The 18,658-nt window shown below is 43.5% G+C and overlaps 1 protein-coding gene across 1 annotated transcript in view; it reads left to right on the forward strand.

The window, feature by feature from the left end:
- The window catches only part of DNAH11 (dynein axonemal heavy chain 11), a 292,856-nt gene that overhangs the window by 129,997 nt on the left and 144,201 nt on the right, over window positions 1–18,658 (forward strand). Inside the window, exons 38-42 of the mRNA XM_043967174.1 lie at window positions 12–206; window positions 3,250–3,327; window positions 9,067–9,199; window positions 12,213–12,340; window positions 16,029–16,177. Of these exons, the coding sequence (XP_043823109.1) occupies window positions 12–206; window positions 3,250–3,327; window positions 9,067–9,199; window positions 12,213–12,340; window positions 16,029–16,177 (683 nt within the window). The remainder of the gene's footprint in view (window positions 1–11; window positions 207–3,249; window positions 3,328–9,066; window positions 9,200–12,212; window positions 12,341–16,028; window positions 16,178–18,658) is intronic.

Consider the following 18,658-nt stretch of genomic DNA (forward strand, 5'->3'; position numbering starts at 1 on the left):
TCCTCTCCCAGGTACTGATGAGGGCACTTAGGGACTTCAACCTGCCCAAAATCGTGACAGACGACGTTCCCGTGTTCCTGGGGCTGATCAGTGACCTGTTCCCAGCCCTCGATGTTCCCAGGAAGAGGGAAATACAGTTTGAGCAGATGGTGCGCCACTCGACCCTGGAGCTCTGCCTGCAGCCTGAAGAGAGCTTTATCCTCAAAGTAAAAACACATGCATGCACATACACATGTGTGCATGTCCATATACAAACAGTCACAGATATTCATGTATGTGTTTTAAAAGACAAGCATTCATATATTAACATGTATCATGTATAAATATTCTGTGCATACGTGTTATATAAACATTTATACAGGTATCTATATAGAATATAAATGCATATACTATAGTGGTGTGTTAATATTTAACAATCAGCTCTCTGAAAATATATACACAACACCCTTTGAATTTTAGTCTGCATCCCTCAGATTTCCATCACTTTCTGAAGTCTAGACAATCAACAAGACAGTAAATCAAGCCCTAGTCTGTATTCCAAAGCTTGAATGCTCCAACGGAAAATTTAACAATCAGCTTTCATGAGATGTCTCCAGCACAACCCAGACATGCAGATTCCTAATAAATCTATCCCTTTTCAATGTTCTGTAATAACAACTACTTTTGAGAAATTTGGAGGCAGTCAGGAAGAGTGAACAGAGTGCTTTTCTTGTGGTCAGGAAGACCCGGGTTGGAACACTAGATCTCAGGTACTTAGGGTTTGACCCTAAACAAATCACTTACCTCTTTTGAACTCAGTTTCTTTACCTGTAGATTATCAATGGGCATTTAGTGGTTACTATATGCTGGGCAAAATGGGGATAACAAGATTGCCAATAGGGTGGTTGTGGGCTCAGTGGAGAGAATACATGGAAAGTGCTTTGCAAACCTGTAGAAATGGGAGTTGATTGTCATTTTTAGTCCAAAGGCTGATGCTCTTGGGATCCTGATGAGCCTGAGGCATCTGGGGTATCTGGAGCGTCACATTACCACAGTCTCCTAGAGCTTAGGGGATGCGTCTTGATGATTTTCTTTCCTGAAGCCCGATCATATTTGCAGATGGAGATGTGGAAAGGGCAGGCTCCTGCCTTCCATGTTTCATCACCCTCTGACCTTGTTTAGTGGGTAAGGTTAGAAGAGTTCTCTTGGCATGAAACATCCCTTCTGTTCTGCCTCCCTTCTTTTTAGAAATAGATGAGAGAGGTTATATAACATGAAACAAATGTCCAGATTTAAAAGAACACTTGGGTGGAAATGACCTGAGCTGCATCACCAAAGATTATAAGGGCTGAGGTCCATGGAGAGCTTAAAGGCTGGTGGCAAGTAGAAAGTATGTTGCATTTAGAGGCTCAGGACTTGGGTTTGAATCCTAGTTCTGTCATATCCTACTTTAAGCAAATCTTTTAATATCTTTGAGCCTCAGTTTCCCCTATAAAATGAAGACTGATGGCCTCCAGGGGCCTCCCACCTCTGAATCTAGACTACACAATGCTCATCATAACCTTTTGAGGGAGGCGCTATCATCACGCCCATTTTGTAGTTAAGGAAAGTGAGGCTGAAAGTGTTTAGGTGAGTTGTCCGGGGTCATGTAGCCAGTGAGTATCAGGATTTGAACCCAGATCCTGGCAGGCTTTCATAGATGATTTTTCCACAGCAGATACATTCTTCACTGGCGCACAGCTGACTAAAAGGAAGTGAGACAGTAAGATCTCCCTGTGTTTGTGATTGGTTCAGATTGAGAGAAAAGAAGCTGATGGCAAACACTAATTAAGTGCCTTCTGTGTGCTCTGCACTAAAGCTGGAGATACAAAGAAAGGCAAAACCCAGCCTCTCTTCTCAAGGAGCTCCCAGTCTAATGGGGTAGACTGTGTGCAGACGGCTGTGTGCAGACCACATGTAGACAGGATAAATTGGAGGCAGAGCAGAAGGAACAGAAGGGACTCACTAGAATTAAGGGAGTGGGGGTGGGAAGAGCTTCCTGTAGGGGGGATTTGGGCAGGGGCTTGGAGGAAGCCCAGAAAACCAGGAGATGGGGATGAGAAGGAAGAATGTTACAGACGAGGGAGCAGCCAGTGAAAATGCCGGGGTCAGGCATAGCAAGACCAGTGTCCTACAGAGTGTTGGGGGGTGGGGAGAGTAAAGGTGTAAGACAATTGGATAGGGGCACGTGTGTGTGGCAGGTCATAAAGACTTTGGAACACTAAACAGGATTTTATATTTGATCCTTGAGGTAATAGGGAGCCACTGGAGTTGATTGAGTATGTGAGTAGAGAGGCGACAGGGTCAGACCTGTGCTTTAGGAAAATCACTTTAGTGTCTGAATGGAGGATGGACTGGGGTGGGGAGAGATTTGCAGCAGGCAGACACGTGCCCCCCTCCCAGCAACTGTTACAGGTGTGAGGGGGTGAGGGCCTGCCTCTGACTATGTCAGAAGAGAGAAAGAAAACTGTTAGGAAGAGGCTGCTAAAGTGGAATCAACAGGTCTTGGCAATAGCTCGAATGGTGGAGGGGGGAGAGAGGGAGGAGTACAGGATGACTCTGAGGTTGGAAGGCCGAGGGATCAGGATTGTGGTGGTGTCCTCTACAGAAAACACAAGGTTGGCAGGTGCTGTGATTTGAGGGAAAAGACATTGAATTCAGCTATGGGTATATTGAGTTTCAGATGTCTTTGGAAATCTAGTTCAGGATGTCTAACAGGCAGCTGGAGATGCAAGAGGGCCAAGGACAGAGCCATGATCTGGAGGAGGAGCCAGCAAAGAAGACAGAGGAGGAGTGGTCAGAGAGGCAGGAGGAGAAGCAGGAGGGAAGAAAACATAGAGAAGAGAGTGTCAAAGAAGAGAGACCAGCACTGTCATGGACTTCAGAGAGGTCAAGGAGAATATGGATTGAGAAAAGGCCATTGGACTTGGCAATTCAGAGGCGTGGGTTACCAGTGCAACTTTGGAGAGAGCAGTTTGGAGATCGGGAGCCAGACTGTAGAGAGGAGAGGAAGTGGATTCACCTACTGGAGATAGGCTTCTCGGGGATGTAAGCCACTAAAGGGAGGAAAGTAAGGAGATGAAAACTAGGAGGGATAGATAGATGATCAAGTGAGGGGGTTTTGAGGATTGGGGAGGCACCATTGTAAGCAGTGGTTAGAAAGGTTTGCCCCTCATCTTGTCATCATCACCTCATTAAATGAAAATAATGCTTGGTATTTTGATTTTGCAGGTTGTTCAACTGGAAGAGCTGTTAGCTGTCCGGCACTCAGTCTTTGTAGTAGGAAATGCAGGAACAGGAAAGAGCAAGGTATGACAGGTTGGCTTGTGGGCCACTCACAAGATCTTCTGCTTCCTACTCTGCTCTAAGGAGAAAAGCAATAGCATGGAGTACGATTTTTTCATGATGACTACACAAAGATTTTTTGTGTAAAGAACAGTTTTTCCTCTTAATTCATGTGAATGAACACAATAAGCATTTATCAAGCACTTCCTATTTGTCAAGCACTGTCCTAGCTGGGGAAGCAAATACAAAAGCAAAAACAATCCCTGCCCTCAAGAAGCTTAGATTCTAGTAGTAAGAGACACACACCTACCCCAATGGTCAACCAGGGAGTGCTTTTGCTTTGGAATGTTATTGGACTGCTGGGTGGGACCCTAGAGAGTACATTAATACACCCTATCCAGAGACAATATCAAACTGGAACTGGAGACTCACCAGATTATGTTCATTTATTGTGTTGTATTTGCATATTAAGAATTGCCACAAAAATTCTCTTTCATGAATTACTCCAACAGTGGCCCTATTTTGGGGGTGGAGTAGGTGGGCAGGTGGGTAAAGGGAAAAGTAAATATCCACTTCTCCTTTGGTAAAAATAAAGTGTAAATAAAAAGCAAACCTAGAATGACCACATCTTTGACACCTTGTCTTAAACATTTTCATTTATTTTTTAAAACTTTTTGGTATTTTAAAAAATGTATTAAAATGTATTTAGTATTTAATTTTCCCCAAAATTACATGTAAAAACAATTTTGACATTCATCTTTTAGAACTTTGAATTCCAAATGCTCTCCCTTCTCCACCCCCCACCATGAGAAGGCACGCAATTTAATATAGGTTATACATGTGCAGTCATGCAAAACATTTTCACATTAGCAATGTTGTGAAAGAAATCATAAAAAATTAAATTAAAAAAGAAAGCATAGACAAAAAATCTCAAGAAAAAAAGAAAGCAAAAAATAATGCTTCAATCTGCATTCAGACACCATCAGTTCTTTCTCTGGGGTTGGATAAGCCCTTCAGAGTTGTCTTGGATAATTGTATTGCTAAGAATAGCTAAGTCATTCACAGCTGATCATCTTACAATCTTGCTGTTACTTTGTACAAAGTACATTTCATTTTGTATCAGTTCATCTAAGTCTTACCAGGTTTTTCTGAGAGCAATCTGCTCATCATTAATCACATACCACAGTTTATTCAGCCATTCCCCACTTGATGGGCATCCCTTCAATTTCCAATTCTTTGCCACCAGAAAAGATCTATAAATATTTTTAAGTATGTATAGGTCCTTTTCCTTTTTTAATCTCTTTTTGGATACAGACCTAGTAGTGGTACTGCTAAGTCAAAGAGTATGCTTGCTTTTTATAGCTCTTTGGGCATAGTTCCAAATTGCTCTACAAAATGGTTGAATCAGTTTACAACTCCAGAACAGTACATTGATGTCTCATTTTTCCCACATCCCCTCCAGTATTTATCATTTAATCCAATAGGCATGAGGTAGTACCGAAGAATTGTTTTGATTTGCATCTCTCCAATTAATAGTAAGTTAGAGCATTTTTATGTTGCTACAGATATATTTGATTACTTCATCTGAAAACTTTATAACTTTTAATCATTTATCAGTTGGGGAATGACTCTTTTATAAAGTTGACTCAGTTATCTATATGTTTGAAAAATGAGTTCTTTATCACAGAAACTTGCTTCAAATTTTTTTCACAGTTATTATTCATAACTATTTCTCTCCTTTATTTTCTTTCCTTTCACCCTGCCCCTCCTGAAGTGTTTTGCTTCTGACTACCTTCTTCCCCAATCTGTTTTCCCTTCTATCACTCCCCCTTCTCTTATCTACTTCCCCTTCTACTTTCCTTCAGGGTAAGATAGATTTCTACATCCAATAGTATATGTTATTCCCTCTTTGAGCCAATTTTGGTGAGAGTATGGTTCACGCATTCCCCCTCCACTCTAAAAGCTTTTTTTTATTCTTTTATGTGACATAGTTTACCCCATCCTACCTCTTCCTTTTCCTTTCTCCCAGTGCATTCCTCTCTCGCCTCTTAATTTTATTTTTTTTATATCTTCCATTCATATTTAACTCACACCTGTGCCCTCTGTCTATATATACACCTTCAAACTGCCTAATAATGAAAAAGTTCTTATGAGTTACAAGTATCATCTTCCATGTAGGAATATAAAGTTTAACCTTATTAAGTCTTTTATTATTTCCTTTTCGTGTTTACCTTTTTATTCTTCTCTTGAGTCTTATATTTGAAAATCAAATTTTCTATTCTTCTCTGGTCTTTTCATCAAGAATGCCTCAAAGTCCTTTCTTTCATTGAATGCCCATTTTCCCCACTGAAGGATTATATTCCATTTTGCTATTTAGGTGATTATTGGTTGTAATCCTGTTCCTTTGCCCTCTAGAGTATCATATTCCAAGATTTCCAATCCTTTAATGTAGAAGCAGCTAAATATTGTCTTATCCTGACTGTGGCTCCATGATACTTTAGTTATTTCTTTCTGGCTCTTTGCAATATTTTCTCCTTGAACTGAAAGGTCTGGAATTTAGCTATAATATGCCTGGTAATTTTCATTTGAGGATCTCTTTCAGGAGGTGATAGGTGGATCTGTCAATTTCTATTTTATCCTCTGGGTTCTTGATATATCAGGGCAATTTTCCTTGATAATTTCATGAAAGATGATGTCTAGACTCTTTTTTTGATCATGGCTTTCAAATAGTCCAATAATTTTCAAATTATCTCTCCTGGATCTATTTTCCAACTCAGTTGTTTTTTCCAATGAGATATTTCACGTTGTCTTCTATTTTTTCATTCTTTTGGTTTTGTTTTATTGTTTCTTGATTCTCATGAGCTCATTAGCTTCCATTTACCCAATTCTAATTTGCAAGGAGTTATTTTCTTCAGTGAGCTTTTGTGCCTCATTTTCCATTTGGCCAATTCTTCTCAAGCTATTCTTCTCCTCGTTGGGTTTTTGTACCACTTTTACCATTTAGCCTGGTCTGTTTTTTGAGATATTTTCTTCAGTATTTTTTTGTGTCTCCTTTACCAAACTGTTTACTCTTTTTCATGATTTTCCTGCATCACTCTCATTTCTCTTCCCAATTTTTCCTCTACCTCTCTTATTTGATTTTCAAAATCCTTTCTGAGTTCTATCATGGCCTAAGGTCAATTCCTATGTTTCTTGGAGGCTTTGGATGTAGGAGCTTTGACTTTATCTTCTACCAAGTATGTGTTTTGATCTTTCTTGTTACCATATTTAAAAGGTACCAATTTTTTATGGTCAGAATTTTTTTGTTGTTTTTTCATTTTCCCAGCCTATTTCTTGACTTTTCACTCATTGTTAAAGTAGGGCTCTTGGGGCAGCTAGGTGGTGCAGTGGATAGAGCACTGGCCCTGGAGTCAGGAGTACATGAGTTCAAATCCGGCCTCAGACACTTAACACTTACTAGCTGTATGACCCTGGGCAAGTCACTTAACCCCAATTGCCTCACTAAAAAAATAAATAAATAAAATAAAGTAGGGCTCTGCTTCCAGGGTGGAGAGGGTACTGTCCAAAGCTTTAGAGGGCTTGTGCAGTTATTTTCAGAGATACTTCTAGGGGGATCCATCACATGGCTTGCATTTCCAGGGCATTAGGCTGACATATTTAGAGGCCAACAACTAAAACTTATGGGAATAGATGGGTGGCTGTGGGCATGGGAATCTTTTGCTATACTTACTCAGCTAAAGAGTTAAACCAGAAATGCTGCAGCAAAGGGGAGGACCTGTCAAAAAGATGCTTCTCATAGGGAAAAAACACATAAGGGAAATGTTCCAGGAGCTCTCTCCTAGGTCCATTATTATGTGTGAGTTTCAGACATGGACCAAGAAAAAGAAAATTTGAATTCTGTGTTTTTTATCTAATTTGGAGTTGCTAAAAATGTTCTCCTTGTGTATCCTTCAGAAGCAGAGTGACTCTTCATGCGTTCACCAACATTTCTGTCATTTCCATTATTCATGAAGGTCATCAGAACACTACTCAGGCAGCCTTGTCCTTATTTAGCTCAGAGCTTCTTAGCCAAACATCCATAAACTCGTTTTTTTTTTAATTCCAATAACTGTATTTTAATATAATTGTTTTCCTTTGATATCCAATATATTTTATTTTTTCACATTTAAAAACATGATTCTGAGAGGGGATGCATAGGCTTCCCCAGACTTGACTGCCAGAGGGGTCCAGATACAAGCAAGGTAAAGAAGCCATTTTTACAAAAGCATCAGGCAATTATTTCTGCCTCCCTCACTGTGGCCTGGGAAGAGAATGAAGCAAAATGAAGCAAAGTGCCAGGCAGGGTAGGGAAGGAAGCCATCACTGGGATTCTGCTGGAATCGCCTGAATCATTGATTCTTCCCATTACTGCACTTGACCCATTTGGGCCCATTCCATCACAGACAAAGCAACTCCTTTTGCTCATGTGGTGAAACAGGTAAAAGACCTTATTGATTTATAGCTGAGGAAACATGAGGCCCAAAGTGGGAAATTTTCTTGCCTGAGGGTCCCATAAGCAGCAGAGCTTGGATTGAACCCAAGTCCTCCAGGAACTCCAAATAGAGCACTTTTCACTTGACCCCCAGTGTCTGGTGTGGCATCATCTCCTTGGCTTGTGGATGAAGCACCTGATCTTCTGCCTCTTACTCTGCTCCAAGGAGAAAATAGATTAGATGAGGCATAGATGTTCTTATGATGGTCATGCAAAGATTATTTCTTCTGCTTTCAAAAGTGACTAATACAAAGTGTTGTGTATTATGGGGAACAAAGAAAACTTTGTTTCCCTTTGGCTCTGGTCAGTGTTAGGTGGTGCAGTGGGTTAGAGCAGGGCTTCTTAAAGTTTCCCACTCATGGCCCCTTTTCATTGGAGAAGTTTTTATATGACCCCAGGTATATAGGTATGTAATAGTGCTTCTTAACCTTCTACTGTTGCCAAATTTTTCACAACCCTTACATTCAGTTGCACAACCCCACATGAGGTCCCAACCCACAGTTTAAGAAGCTAGGGATTAGAGCACTGGGCTTGGAACCAGAAAGGCTCATCTTCCTTAGTTCAAATCCAGCCTCAGACACTAGCTGTGTGATCCCAGGCAAGTTACTTCACCCTTTTGCCTCCATTTCCTTGTTTTAAAATGAACTGGAGAAGGAAATGGCAAACTACTCTAGTATCTTTGCCAAGAAAACCCCAAATGTGGTCATAAAGAGGCAGACACAAGGGAAAAAGACTGAACAACAGCAATAATTACTAAATTGCCTTGGGTCAAGCAAAGTTAGTAGGGATAAGAAAACAATCTACACAATAACCATAAACATGTAGAAGATAGTGATATAAGAAGGAAGCTGGACTCGAGTTAAATGCAATGACCTAGTTTTCATGCAGAACAGAAAAAGAAACTGTAGAGAGGAAGGTGGCTATGGGTGCAGAATGTTGCATTTGTTGAGAGTCAGTCATGTGTACTAAGTAGGTAGAGTGCTAGACTTGGACTCAGGAAGACCTAGGTATGAATGCTGTCTTCCAGCCTCACATTTTTGAGTTTCCTCAACTGTAAAATAAGGGGAGTCATCTTTATGACTTCTAAAGTTCTTTTTAGGTCCGAGTCTGTTATCTGTTCCTTTATTCTGCAAGACTCAAACTTGGAAAAACAGATAAAAGCAACTGCTTTTGTGAGTATATATAAAAAATAAAAAGAAATTCCCTTGAATCTTTTGCCTTTCCCCCTCTAGATTTTGAGAACCCTGAATCGAACCTATGTTAACATGAAACAGAAACCCATTTGGAACGACTTAAACCCCAAAGCTGTGACAACGGATGAGCTCTTTGGCTTCATACACCACGCCACTCGAGAATGGAAAGATGGTAAGTCAAGGGTCCTTTCTCGTGGCCCACTCCTGCCCCTCTCCACTCCATCCTCTGCCCTGGGGCGATCCCACTTCTATTTCTTTGAACACGCTTTCCCATGGCTGCAATGTACTCCCTACTTAGCTCTATGACTGAGAATCCCTTGCTTATCCCAAGGTTTAACAGAGGTGTCACATTCCATGGGAAGCCTTCCCTGATTCTACCTCCCCTCCCCAACAGTTTTCAGTCACATCTCCTCCATCAAATTGTCATATATATTCTGGCTCATTTACATAGTATATCCCATCAACGCTTCTTGAAGACAGGGATGATTTTTCCTTTTGAACTTTGAATGTCCCATACCTGGCACATAGTAGGTACTTAGTAGAAGCTCACTGGATTGAATTCAAATGAGGATAAGATGAATTTAGTGCATTCTATCAATATCCATAGGATTTTACCCAACAGAAGTGCTACCCCATCTCCCCAGAAACCAGCAGATAAATCTGAGCCAACTAGATAGAAAGAGCTGACTGAAATTCTTCCTTGGGTGGTTTCCATCTTCTCTTCCTCCTTCCCTTTCATTTACATTATCTCAGTCCTTACCTCTTCTTGATCACAAGGTATAAGAAGGCAGATTAACAGAAACCCCAATAGATCCAAACTTTTCTCTCAAAAAAATTGTTCCTCTTCATGGTTATCCCTTTGGGACCAACAGTCTTGTTCTAGAAATATTCCTCTGCTCAAATTTTTTTTCTGAGAATTACATACAGGGCCAGCATAAAGTCGTGTCATTAAGTTACAGGCTCCTAGGATCTTAGAATTTTATAAGACAGTGATTTTTAGACCCAAAGAAGTGAGGCAATTTGCCGATGGTCACACAGGATTTTGGGGCACAGCAGATTCTCCCATGTACCAGCCAATCACTTTTAGGCAGTGATTAGGCTACTCTCTGGACCCAACTAAACGAACACATAATTTTGAGAGGGGTGAGGGCAGGACAAGAAGAAAGAAATTAAGGTTGGTTGAGTAAAGACTAGAAAACACTTCAAATTCCAGGAAAATTTCCAGATCAAAGGGGTTGAATGAGTGAATAAATAAATTTAAAAATAATTTACTATGTGCCCCAACAATATAGAGATTAGAAATATAAAAGCAGGAGCAGTTAGGTGGTACAATGGATAAAGCATTGGCCCTGGATTCAGGACGACCTGAGTTCAAATATGGCCTCAGACACTTGACACTTGCTAGCTATGTGACCCTGGGCAAGTCACTTAACCCTCATTGCCCCACAAAACAAAACAAAAATAAATACATAAATCAATAAATAGACAGACAGACAGAAAGATATAAAAGCAAAGACAAGCTTTGCCCTCAAGGAGTATATCTAAATGGGGTTGACAATTCACATAGAGGAGTGATGACCAGGGAAGTGTATGGGATGGTGAGTGACATCATAGAGGAGTAGATTGACACACCCCATCCAGGAACAATGTTGCCTTCAGCTCCATCTCCACCAGTTCCTTTATCTACCTCTCCAAGAGGAACCTTGGAGCTGTTGCTCCATTGAGCTGAAATTTCCTCCTGTCTTCTTGTTTTCTTGATAAAGAAAATGCCAAGACTGATAGAATTTAGTTCCTCCAGTAGTAAGTCTACTAACTGGCCATTGGACAAAGCTCTCACTACAGGGTATCAACAGCTAAGTTAAAGCTTAAAGATGGTCCAAAAACTTTGTGCTTCTCAGCTACTCGTTTTTCCACTAGAGAGGCAACAACAACAAAAAGGCCACCCAGCACTGAGGGTCATTTTGGTTTTTTCACTACTTCATGGGTTGTTATGGCCAAAGTACTAATTACCCAGCATCCAGCCTAGTGGTGATGAACCTTTCTCTGGAATTAGCTGACCCTGTCCTGAAGAAGCAGACTTGGTCTATTGCTAGGCCAGTCTTCAAAGCCCTTCCAGAAGGGTAGGACTGGTCACTCAGCTGGCCAAGTCTTCAAAGAACAAGTTGCCCCTGTCTCGAACTGTCAGAGTAGAACTTTATATTTCAAAGTAGTAAGGAGATATTTTTCTTTTTTCCTCTCCATTCTTTCCTTTAAAAAAATCAACAGTTTGAAATACATATTCTCTCTTTAATATAAATATATTTATCCTATGTAAAAATACTTGCATAAATATAAATATATGGCAGAAATACTTCACAATTTGACAATGGTCCTGAGCAAACGTAGCTGTACAAACCTTTGTCATTAAACTGTTTTCCCTTGATGACAATAGGGAAGAGATAATTTTGATACATATAATTTTAATAAAAATATTTTATAGTAAAAATGCCATATTTGAATTTTAAAAAATAATTTGTTACAGCTTTTCTGTTTTTATACCATCTACATTTCCTAATCTATACTCTCCCCTTCACCTACCTGCAAGAGCTAGCTCTTATGAAAAAATAATTTTTAAATGGGGGGAATCAACAAAACTAATCAACATATCAGAAAAGTTGAATCACTAAGCAAGCATTTATTAAGCACCTACTATGTGCTGAGTACTGTTAAGCCCTGGAGATAAACAAAGGTAAAAGACAGTCCCTGTCCTCAAAGAGCTCACAGTCTAATAGGGAAGACAACCTGCAAACTACTTCCTACAAACGAGATATATGCAGGATAACTTGGGGGTGATCTTAGAAGTCTCTTGAATTAAGGAAGACCAGGACAGACCTGCAAAATTTGCGGGGGGGGGGGGGGTGTTAGCTGGCACTAGGAGAAAGCCAGAGAAGCCAGCAGGGGAGATAAGGAGGGAGAGTGATCCTGGAGTGGAGAAAAAATCAGCAAAGATGACTGGAAAGAAAACAATTTGACATTATATGCAATATTCCACGTCCCTGGATCTCCACTTCTGCAAAGAAGCAGGGAGAAGTACCTCTTCTTATCTGTTCTTTGAGATCAAGCTTGTTCATTATAATTTCCTAGCATTTAGTTGCCACAGATGGCTTTAGAAATCCACCAGAATTCTAAACATTCTTTGTTGGTAGGACTCTTTTCATCACTCCTGAGAGAGCAAGCCAACCTTCTGCATGACGGGCCCAAGTGGATAGTTCTGGATGGAGACATTGATCCATTGTGGATTGAGTCACTCAATACCGTGATGGATGATAATAAGGTGAGCTGCCCTTTTCTGCTGAGTTTTGCTTTGGCTTCAGTTTCCTCCATGTGCAAGAAATAATTTTCCTTCATGAACTCAGTTTCACTTCAGTGTCTTTGACCTTGGGTTCTTGCTGGGGCCCCATTACAACTCCCTGTGCTCTGGGGGTGCTTCTCCTTAATCCCTGTTTGTGACTGGTTAGTGCAGCTCGTACAACCATGTTACTCCTAGTATGAATGAAAGTTAGAAACCTGCCTCTCTCTTTTTTTCCTTTTCTTCTTTCTAATTTTTCTCAATTATATGTAGAGATATTTTTTGAGTTCCAAATTTTCTCTCCCTCTCTTCCCTCCCCCCTCCCTAGGCTAGCAAGCCACTTGATAAGGGTTATTCATTACAATCGTGTTAAACATATTTCCACATTAATCAGAACAAAAGAAAAAAAATTTTAAGTATCCTAAAGTTTTTTAAAAAATGAACTAAATAAATAGTTTAAAGTATCTATACAAAAGGGGAAAATGCAAGAAAGAATAAACAAGAACGATAACAAAAGAGCAACAAAAGTGAAAATAGTATGCTTCAGTCTGCATTCAGACTCCATAGATCTTTCTCTGAATGTGGAGAGCATTTTTCCACCATGAGTCTTTTGGCATTGTCTTACATCATTTTATTGCTGAGAAGAGTTAAGTCTATCACCGTTGATCATCACATAATGTTGTTGATAATGTGTACAATGTTCTCTTGGTTCTGCTCATTTCACTCAACATCAATTCGTATAAGTCTTTCCAGGTTTTTCTGAAATCATCTTCTTATTATCTTTTTTTTTTTTTTAGTGAGGCAATTTGGGGTTAAGTGACTTGCCCAGCTAGTAAGTGTTAAGTGTCTGAGGCCGGATTAGAACTCAGGTACTCCTGATTCCAGGGTCGGTGCTCTATCCACTGCTCCACCTAGCTGCCCCTTCTTATTATCTTTTACAGCATAATAGTATTTCATTACATTCACATATCACAACTTGTTTAGTCATTCCTCAATTAATGGGCACTCCCTCAATTTCCAATTCTTTGCTACCGCAAAAAGAGCAGCTATATTCTTGTATATGTGGGTCCATTGCCCTTTTTTATCATCTCTTTGGGATATAGAACTAGTAGTGGTATTGCTGGGCCAAAGGGTATGCACAGTTGTTTTTTTTTTTTTTCGGGGCAATGGGGGTTAAGTGACTTGCCCAGGGTCACACAGCTAGTAAGTGTCAAGTGTCTGAGGCCGGATTTGAACTCAGGTACTCCTGAATCCAGGACTGGTGCTTTATTCACTGTGCCACCTAGCTGCCCGGGTATGCACAGTTTTAAAGCCTTTCAGGCATGGTTCCAAATTGCTCTCCACCTGCCTCTCTTTTTAAAAGGTTCATCCATGCTTTTTGCTGTTTCACACCAGCAATGCCCCAATACTACACACTTTTCCCCCCTCTACCAACACACATACCTCTCCCTAGTAACAGAAAACAGTGCATAAAGGCTGTGTGTGCCATATTTTCCCCAAGACAGCCTCATGGAATTACAAAACTGTGACTAGAGCAGGGCATTCGGGTCTTTGTCCCAGGGTGGGTAATTTGAAGGGAGCTCACAGCACCTTCCTGGTGGCATTTCCCCCTGAGCCTGCCCTATCCCTGATGGAGGCCTAACCTGCCGGCATCCTCCTCCTTTCAGTGGTAGCCAACTCCTTCCTCTGTTTCCCTGTTTAAGCGCATCCCCAATAGCATGGTGCATGTTCCTATTGGCAGCTACAGTTCAATAGAATCCTCTAGATGTCCCAGAGTGCTCTTCCTTCTCCTGGTGCCTCTCCCCAACAAGTGAGCCTGAGCCTCCTCCCCACCCTTACACCTAGCCAGCTTCAGCAGGTGACCATTGCTTTAGCTCCAGCTCTGGGCTCTGGGTTTCATATGGAAAAATGTATGGCTTTTTCTATGGGAAGAATGAAGGAAATGCCTTTTCCCCCATAAGAATGGGGGAGCCCAGCTACTAACTGGTATATATCACTGTACCTCCAATGTTAAAGCTTCTCAAGTCACATCGACAATCTCATTAGTGCCACAGTGGATGGAGTGCTGGATTCAGATCTCACCTCTGGCAGATCCCTCGGCCTCCATGTCCTTATCTGTAAGTGAGTGAGAACAGTCATAGCATCTGCCTCACAGGGCTATGGAGTTCAAATGAGACAGACTCTTAGAGACCTTATAGGAGCTCTAGAGCAATGCTGGCTCTCATCATCATGTCTATCTTCCTCCTCATCCCTGCAGAGGCTCCTCCAGCCTTCCCTCTCCCACCTCCAGCCACTCACCACATCCTCTGGGCTCTCCCTCCCTGCCTCTCACCTGGTTCCTGGACCTCTTGTCTGTGCCTTCTCTAACCATCCTCCCTTCAGCTGCCAAAGCCTTCCCCTGAATGGAGCATGGGATCACCTCACACCCTTGCTCTAAAGTCTTCCTTGGCTCCCTGTAGTTTATCAAATTAGGTTCAGTTAGCCTGGTGCTCTCCAAACTCTATTTATGGGCCTGTTTCCATGATGTCTTCCCCTAACAAAATGTAGGGTCTTTGGGGGCAGGCATTGTTACTTTTGTCACCATGTCCCCAGCACCACACCTGGGATGGTGTAGGCACCTGATAGAATTGAATGGAATGTGGAAGGGCAGCCAGGGCGTGCCTGTCATCTGAGGGCCATCCTGACAACACTGGGGGCTGAGGGGTGTGGACACAGGGAAGGGGGCTGCTGTCAGCCTCCAGGCCATGGTTTCTGGCCCCAGCAGCTCCTAAAGTTTCTTTCTGAGGCAGCCATTGGTACTTGTGTAAGGGCATCAGTAGCAGTGGAAGCAGACATCTTGGAAGCATTGACTTAAGGGAAACACGGCCCCTTTAAATCATTGCAGCTCCAGGAAACAAGCATTAATTAAGTCCTTCCTGCCTCCTGCTGCATTCTGTGAGGTGCTAGGGATCCCGAGTCAGAAACAAAAGCATCTCTGCCCCTGAGGAGCGTCCATGCTACTGGGGGAAACACACACATGGCTCAGGAAGTACAAAATATAAAGTCAGCCTCTAGTCAGGGATGGAGAACTGGATCTGGGGTCAGAGGATCTGAGTTCAAATCCTGCTGCTGACCCACACAAGCTGTGACCCTAGGCAAGTCACCCCCCCCCAAACCTTCATTCCTCAAGTGTAAAATAAAGGAGTTGGTCCAGGCGACCTCTTAGTGGAGGTAAAACATTATCAAATGGGAAAATAAGTGACTTCCTGGATAACTCCGAATGATGTATTAGTAGAAAGGGGACACATTGTAGTAGATAGGGGGCCTTAGGGTCAGGAAGACCTGGGCTCGAATCTTGCCTCTAACACATACTGACTGTACAACCTCCCTGTGACCGACTCTCTTGAGACTTTGGGGTATGGACGAGTTGCCAGTCTTTAGCAGTGGAGGGAGTTTCCCACTGAAGAAATCCCGGGGGTGGTCATTTCAGTTAGTTAAGGCCCAGCCCTGACGCCGGTCAGGACTGTGGGCTCAGAGCCCGCTCCCTGGGTGTCTATTCTGCCCGCCCACTGACCAGGACCAGCCACACCCTGCCCCAGGTTCCCCTGCTTGGACACTGTCCTGTTTCATCTCCAGTGTCTGGTGCTGGATGTCAGCCTGATCCCTGGAATGACTGTGGCCTTTTTCTATTCAGGTCCTGACACTGGCCAGTAATGAGCGGGTGGCCCTCACCCCTCACATGAGGCTCCTGTTTGAGATCGACCATTTACGGACAGCGACCCCTGCAACTGTGTCCAGAGCCGGGATCCTGTATGTGAACCCGCAAGACTTGGGCTGGAATCCGTGAGTATTCCTTCTTCAGGTGTGACGGGAAAGTCTTCATGCGATGTATGAGGAGAGGAGCCTGAGGGAGCATTGGCAGGTGCCATTTTGGCTAAGTGTCCTGGCTGTGCTCTGTGCCTTAGGAGTCCGAGGACCACAGCACTGACCAGTCAGGCTTTATAGTTTCTGTAAAGTGATTTACCTCCATTGTCTAAATTAGTACCTGGTGCACAGTAGGTGCTTCATTAACGTTCATTGACTGACTTCTCTAGTGACCTTGCTGGCTAGGAAGTTGAGGGCATAAGCAAGAGTTGCACTGACGTCCTCAAACTCTAAATCAGGGATCTACTCATTATGGCCTGAGCCCAAATCTAGTGATGGAGAAGGAGGTGATCACTTGGTCATTAAGCACGTATTAAGCACCTACTAGGTCCTAGGCACTGTGCTAAACTTGGGGTACCAAGGCAGGCAAAAAACATCCTCTGGTCTCAAGGTGCTTACAGCCTAATGAGGGAGACAACATACCTGTAACTGTAGAAGACAGCCTCAATGTAGGACAAAATGGAGATGATTGACAGAGGAAAGAGGGATGGGGAAAGGCTTCCTGTGCGAGATGGAACTTGAAGGAAGGCAGGGAAGCTGAGAGGTGGAGATGAGGCAAGGGGAGCATCCCAGGCAGGAGGAACAGCCAGGAGGCTGGTGTCCCTGGGTGGGAGGCAGCTACACGGCACAGTAGTGAACAGAGCGCCAGGTCTGGCATCAGGATGACCTGAATTCAAATCCAACCTCAGATGCTTCCTAACTCTGTGACCATATGGTCAGGTCACGTCACCTTGTCTGCCTCAGTTTCCCAATCTGTCAAATGAGGCAGTTGTGCTCAGGGGCCTCTAAGGCCCCTCCCAGTTCTGTATCTGTGAGCCTACAAGTATTAGAGAAGAGATGGGGCAGTACGGGAAGATCAGTTGGGATCAAGACACCAAAGGAAACACGCATAAAGGGGAAACGGCGGCACCACAGCAGATTGTGGTGGAGCGGCCGTCCCTTCTGAGAGCAGAGAAGGAGGGGGTCTGACCTGGGAATCTTAGGCTCCCCCAGAGCCTGCTGGTGGATGAGTCTCCCCAGCATCCCAGTGTGCCGTGCTTTCTTCTTTTGGAAAACTCTGGGACTTTCTCTCGTCTCTTCCAAGCCTTGCAGCACTGCTCCCTCCCCCTGGGCCCCATCCCCCTTCCTCTGCTGTCTCTTCCAGCTGTGCTGGGGGCTCTCCCTCTTCCCCCTCAGCACAGATCAGCAGTCGTCACCCTGCCCTTGGGTTCCTGCTGATTTCATCTTCTGTGTGTGGATCACTGTGATTGACAGAGAATTTGCTGCCTGTGGTGATGGGGAAGCTTGAGATGCAGAGGACCCCATGAGATCAGTGGGTCTGGACAAATGGCAGCATCCCCTGGGATTACATCCTGAGCGCAGCTGGCCGTGTTTGTCTGCAGCAGAGTGACCCGGACCTCCCAGTTTGGGTGATGGGTGTGATGTGGCCCAGCATCCCCAGAGTGAACATCTGGGGTCCTTTTGTCTGAGGGAGGAGTGGCACAGGGATTTAAATGGGGCCTCTGTAAATGCCAGAAGAATGCTGGGATGTAAGCTGGGATGCTGTGCCCACAGCCTTGTCGTGGCAAGGGCACAGGGCTGGATGACCTCCGAAGGCAAGAGGGAGGTCCTCAGTGGTGCTGGCAGCCCTTCCTGTAGCTGGATGGGCCCTGGCACTCCCTCCACATGGGTGATGTCTCCATACGAGGATGCAAAGGATTCCTCCCGAACCATGTTCTATGAGCTGACTTCACGTGTTTCTGCCCCCGTGGCCAATCTCAGACAGAGGATGCCTGCCTCTTCCTGTGCCTGTATGTCACCCTGGTCCTCCCCCTCCACACTCTTGTCCCTGGAGGACCTGCCTCGCCCAATTCGACCTTTTTTCCTTTAATCCAATCCACTCCAACCATCGTTTTTAAAGCAAAGCAAAATTCAGCAAGCAGTTGTGCCCACTGCATGCCAGGCCCATGGCCTACCCAATCTAGAGAAAGGGAGAAACAGAACAGGCCCCACCGTCAAGTTTACATTCCGCTGAGTGAAAATGGCACGGAGGCACATGGGGATGTCTGCCCTGGGAGAGTAAGGTCCTCCAGGCGAGGGATGGTTTTACTCCCCATGTTGACAGTGTCGGACCCACACTTGGTGCTTCTTGACTGATGGGATATAAATGAGGGAGGGGAAGTCACAGCTGGGGAAATTGGGAAAGGCCTTATGTAGGTTGGCACCCCAGCTGTGCCTTGAAGTGAAAGAGGCAAATTCGAAGAAAGAGAGCATTCTAGGCAGGGGTCACAGCCTGGACAAAAGCTGGCAGGCAGTAAATGGTGTGTTCTGTAGGGAGAACAATGAGGAGGCCGCTTTGGCTCCATGCCCTTTGCTGAGCATATCTCTCCGGGTTGTATACCCTGAAAATCATTGATGATC

Source organism: Dromiciops gliroides, chromosome 5, assembly GCF_019393635.1.
Source record: "Dromiciops gliroides isolate mDroGli1 chromosome 5, mDroGli1.pri, whole genome shotgun sequence".
Lineage (NCBI taxonomy): Eukaryota > Metazoa > Chordata > Mammalia > Microbiotheria > Microbiotheriidae > Dromiciops > Dromiciops gliroides.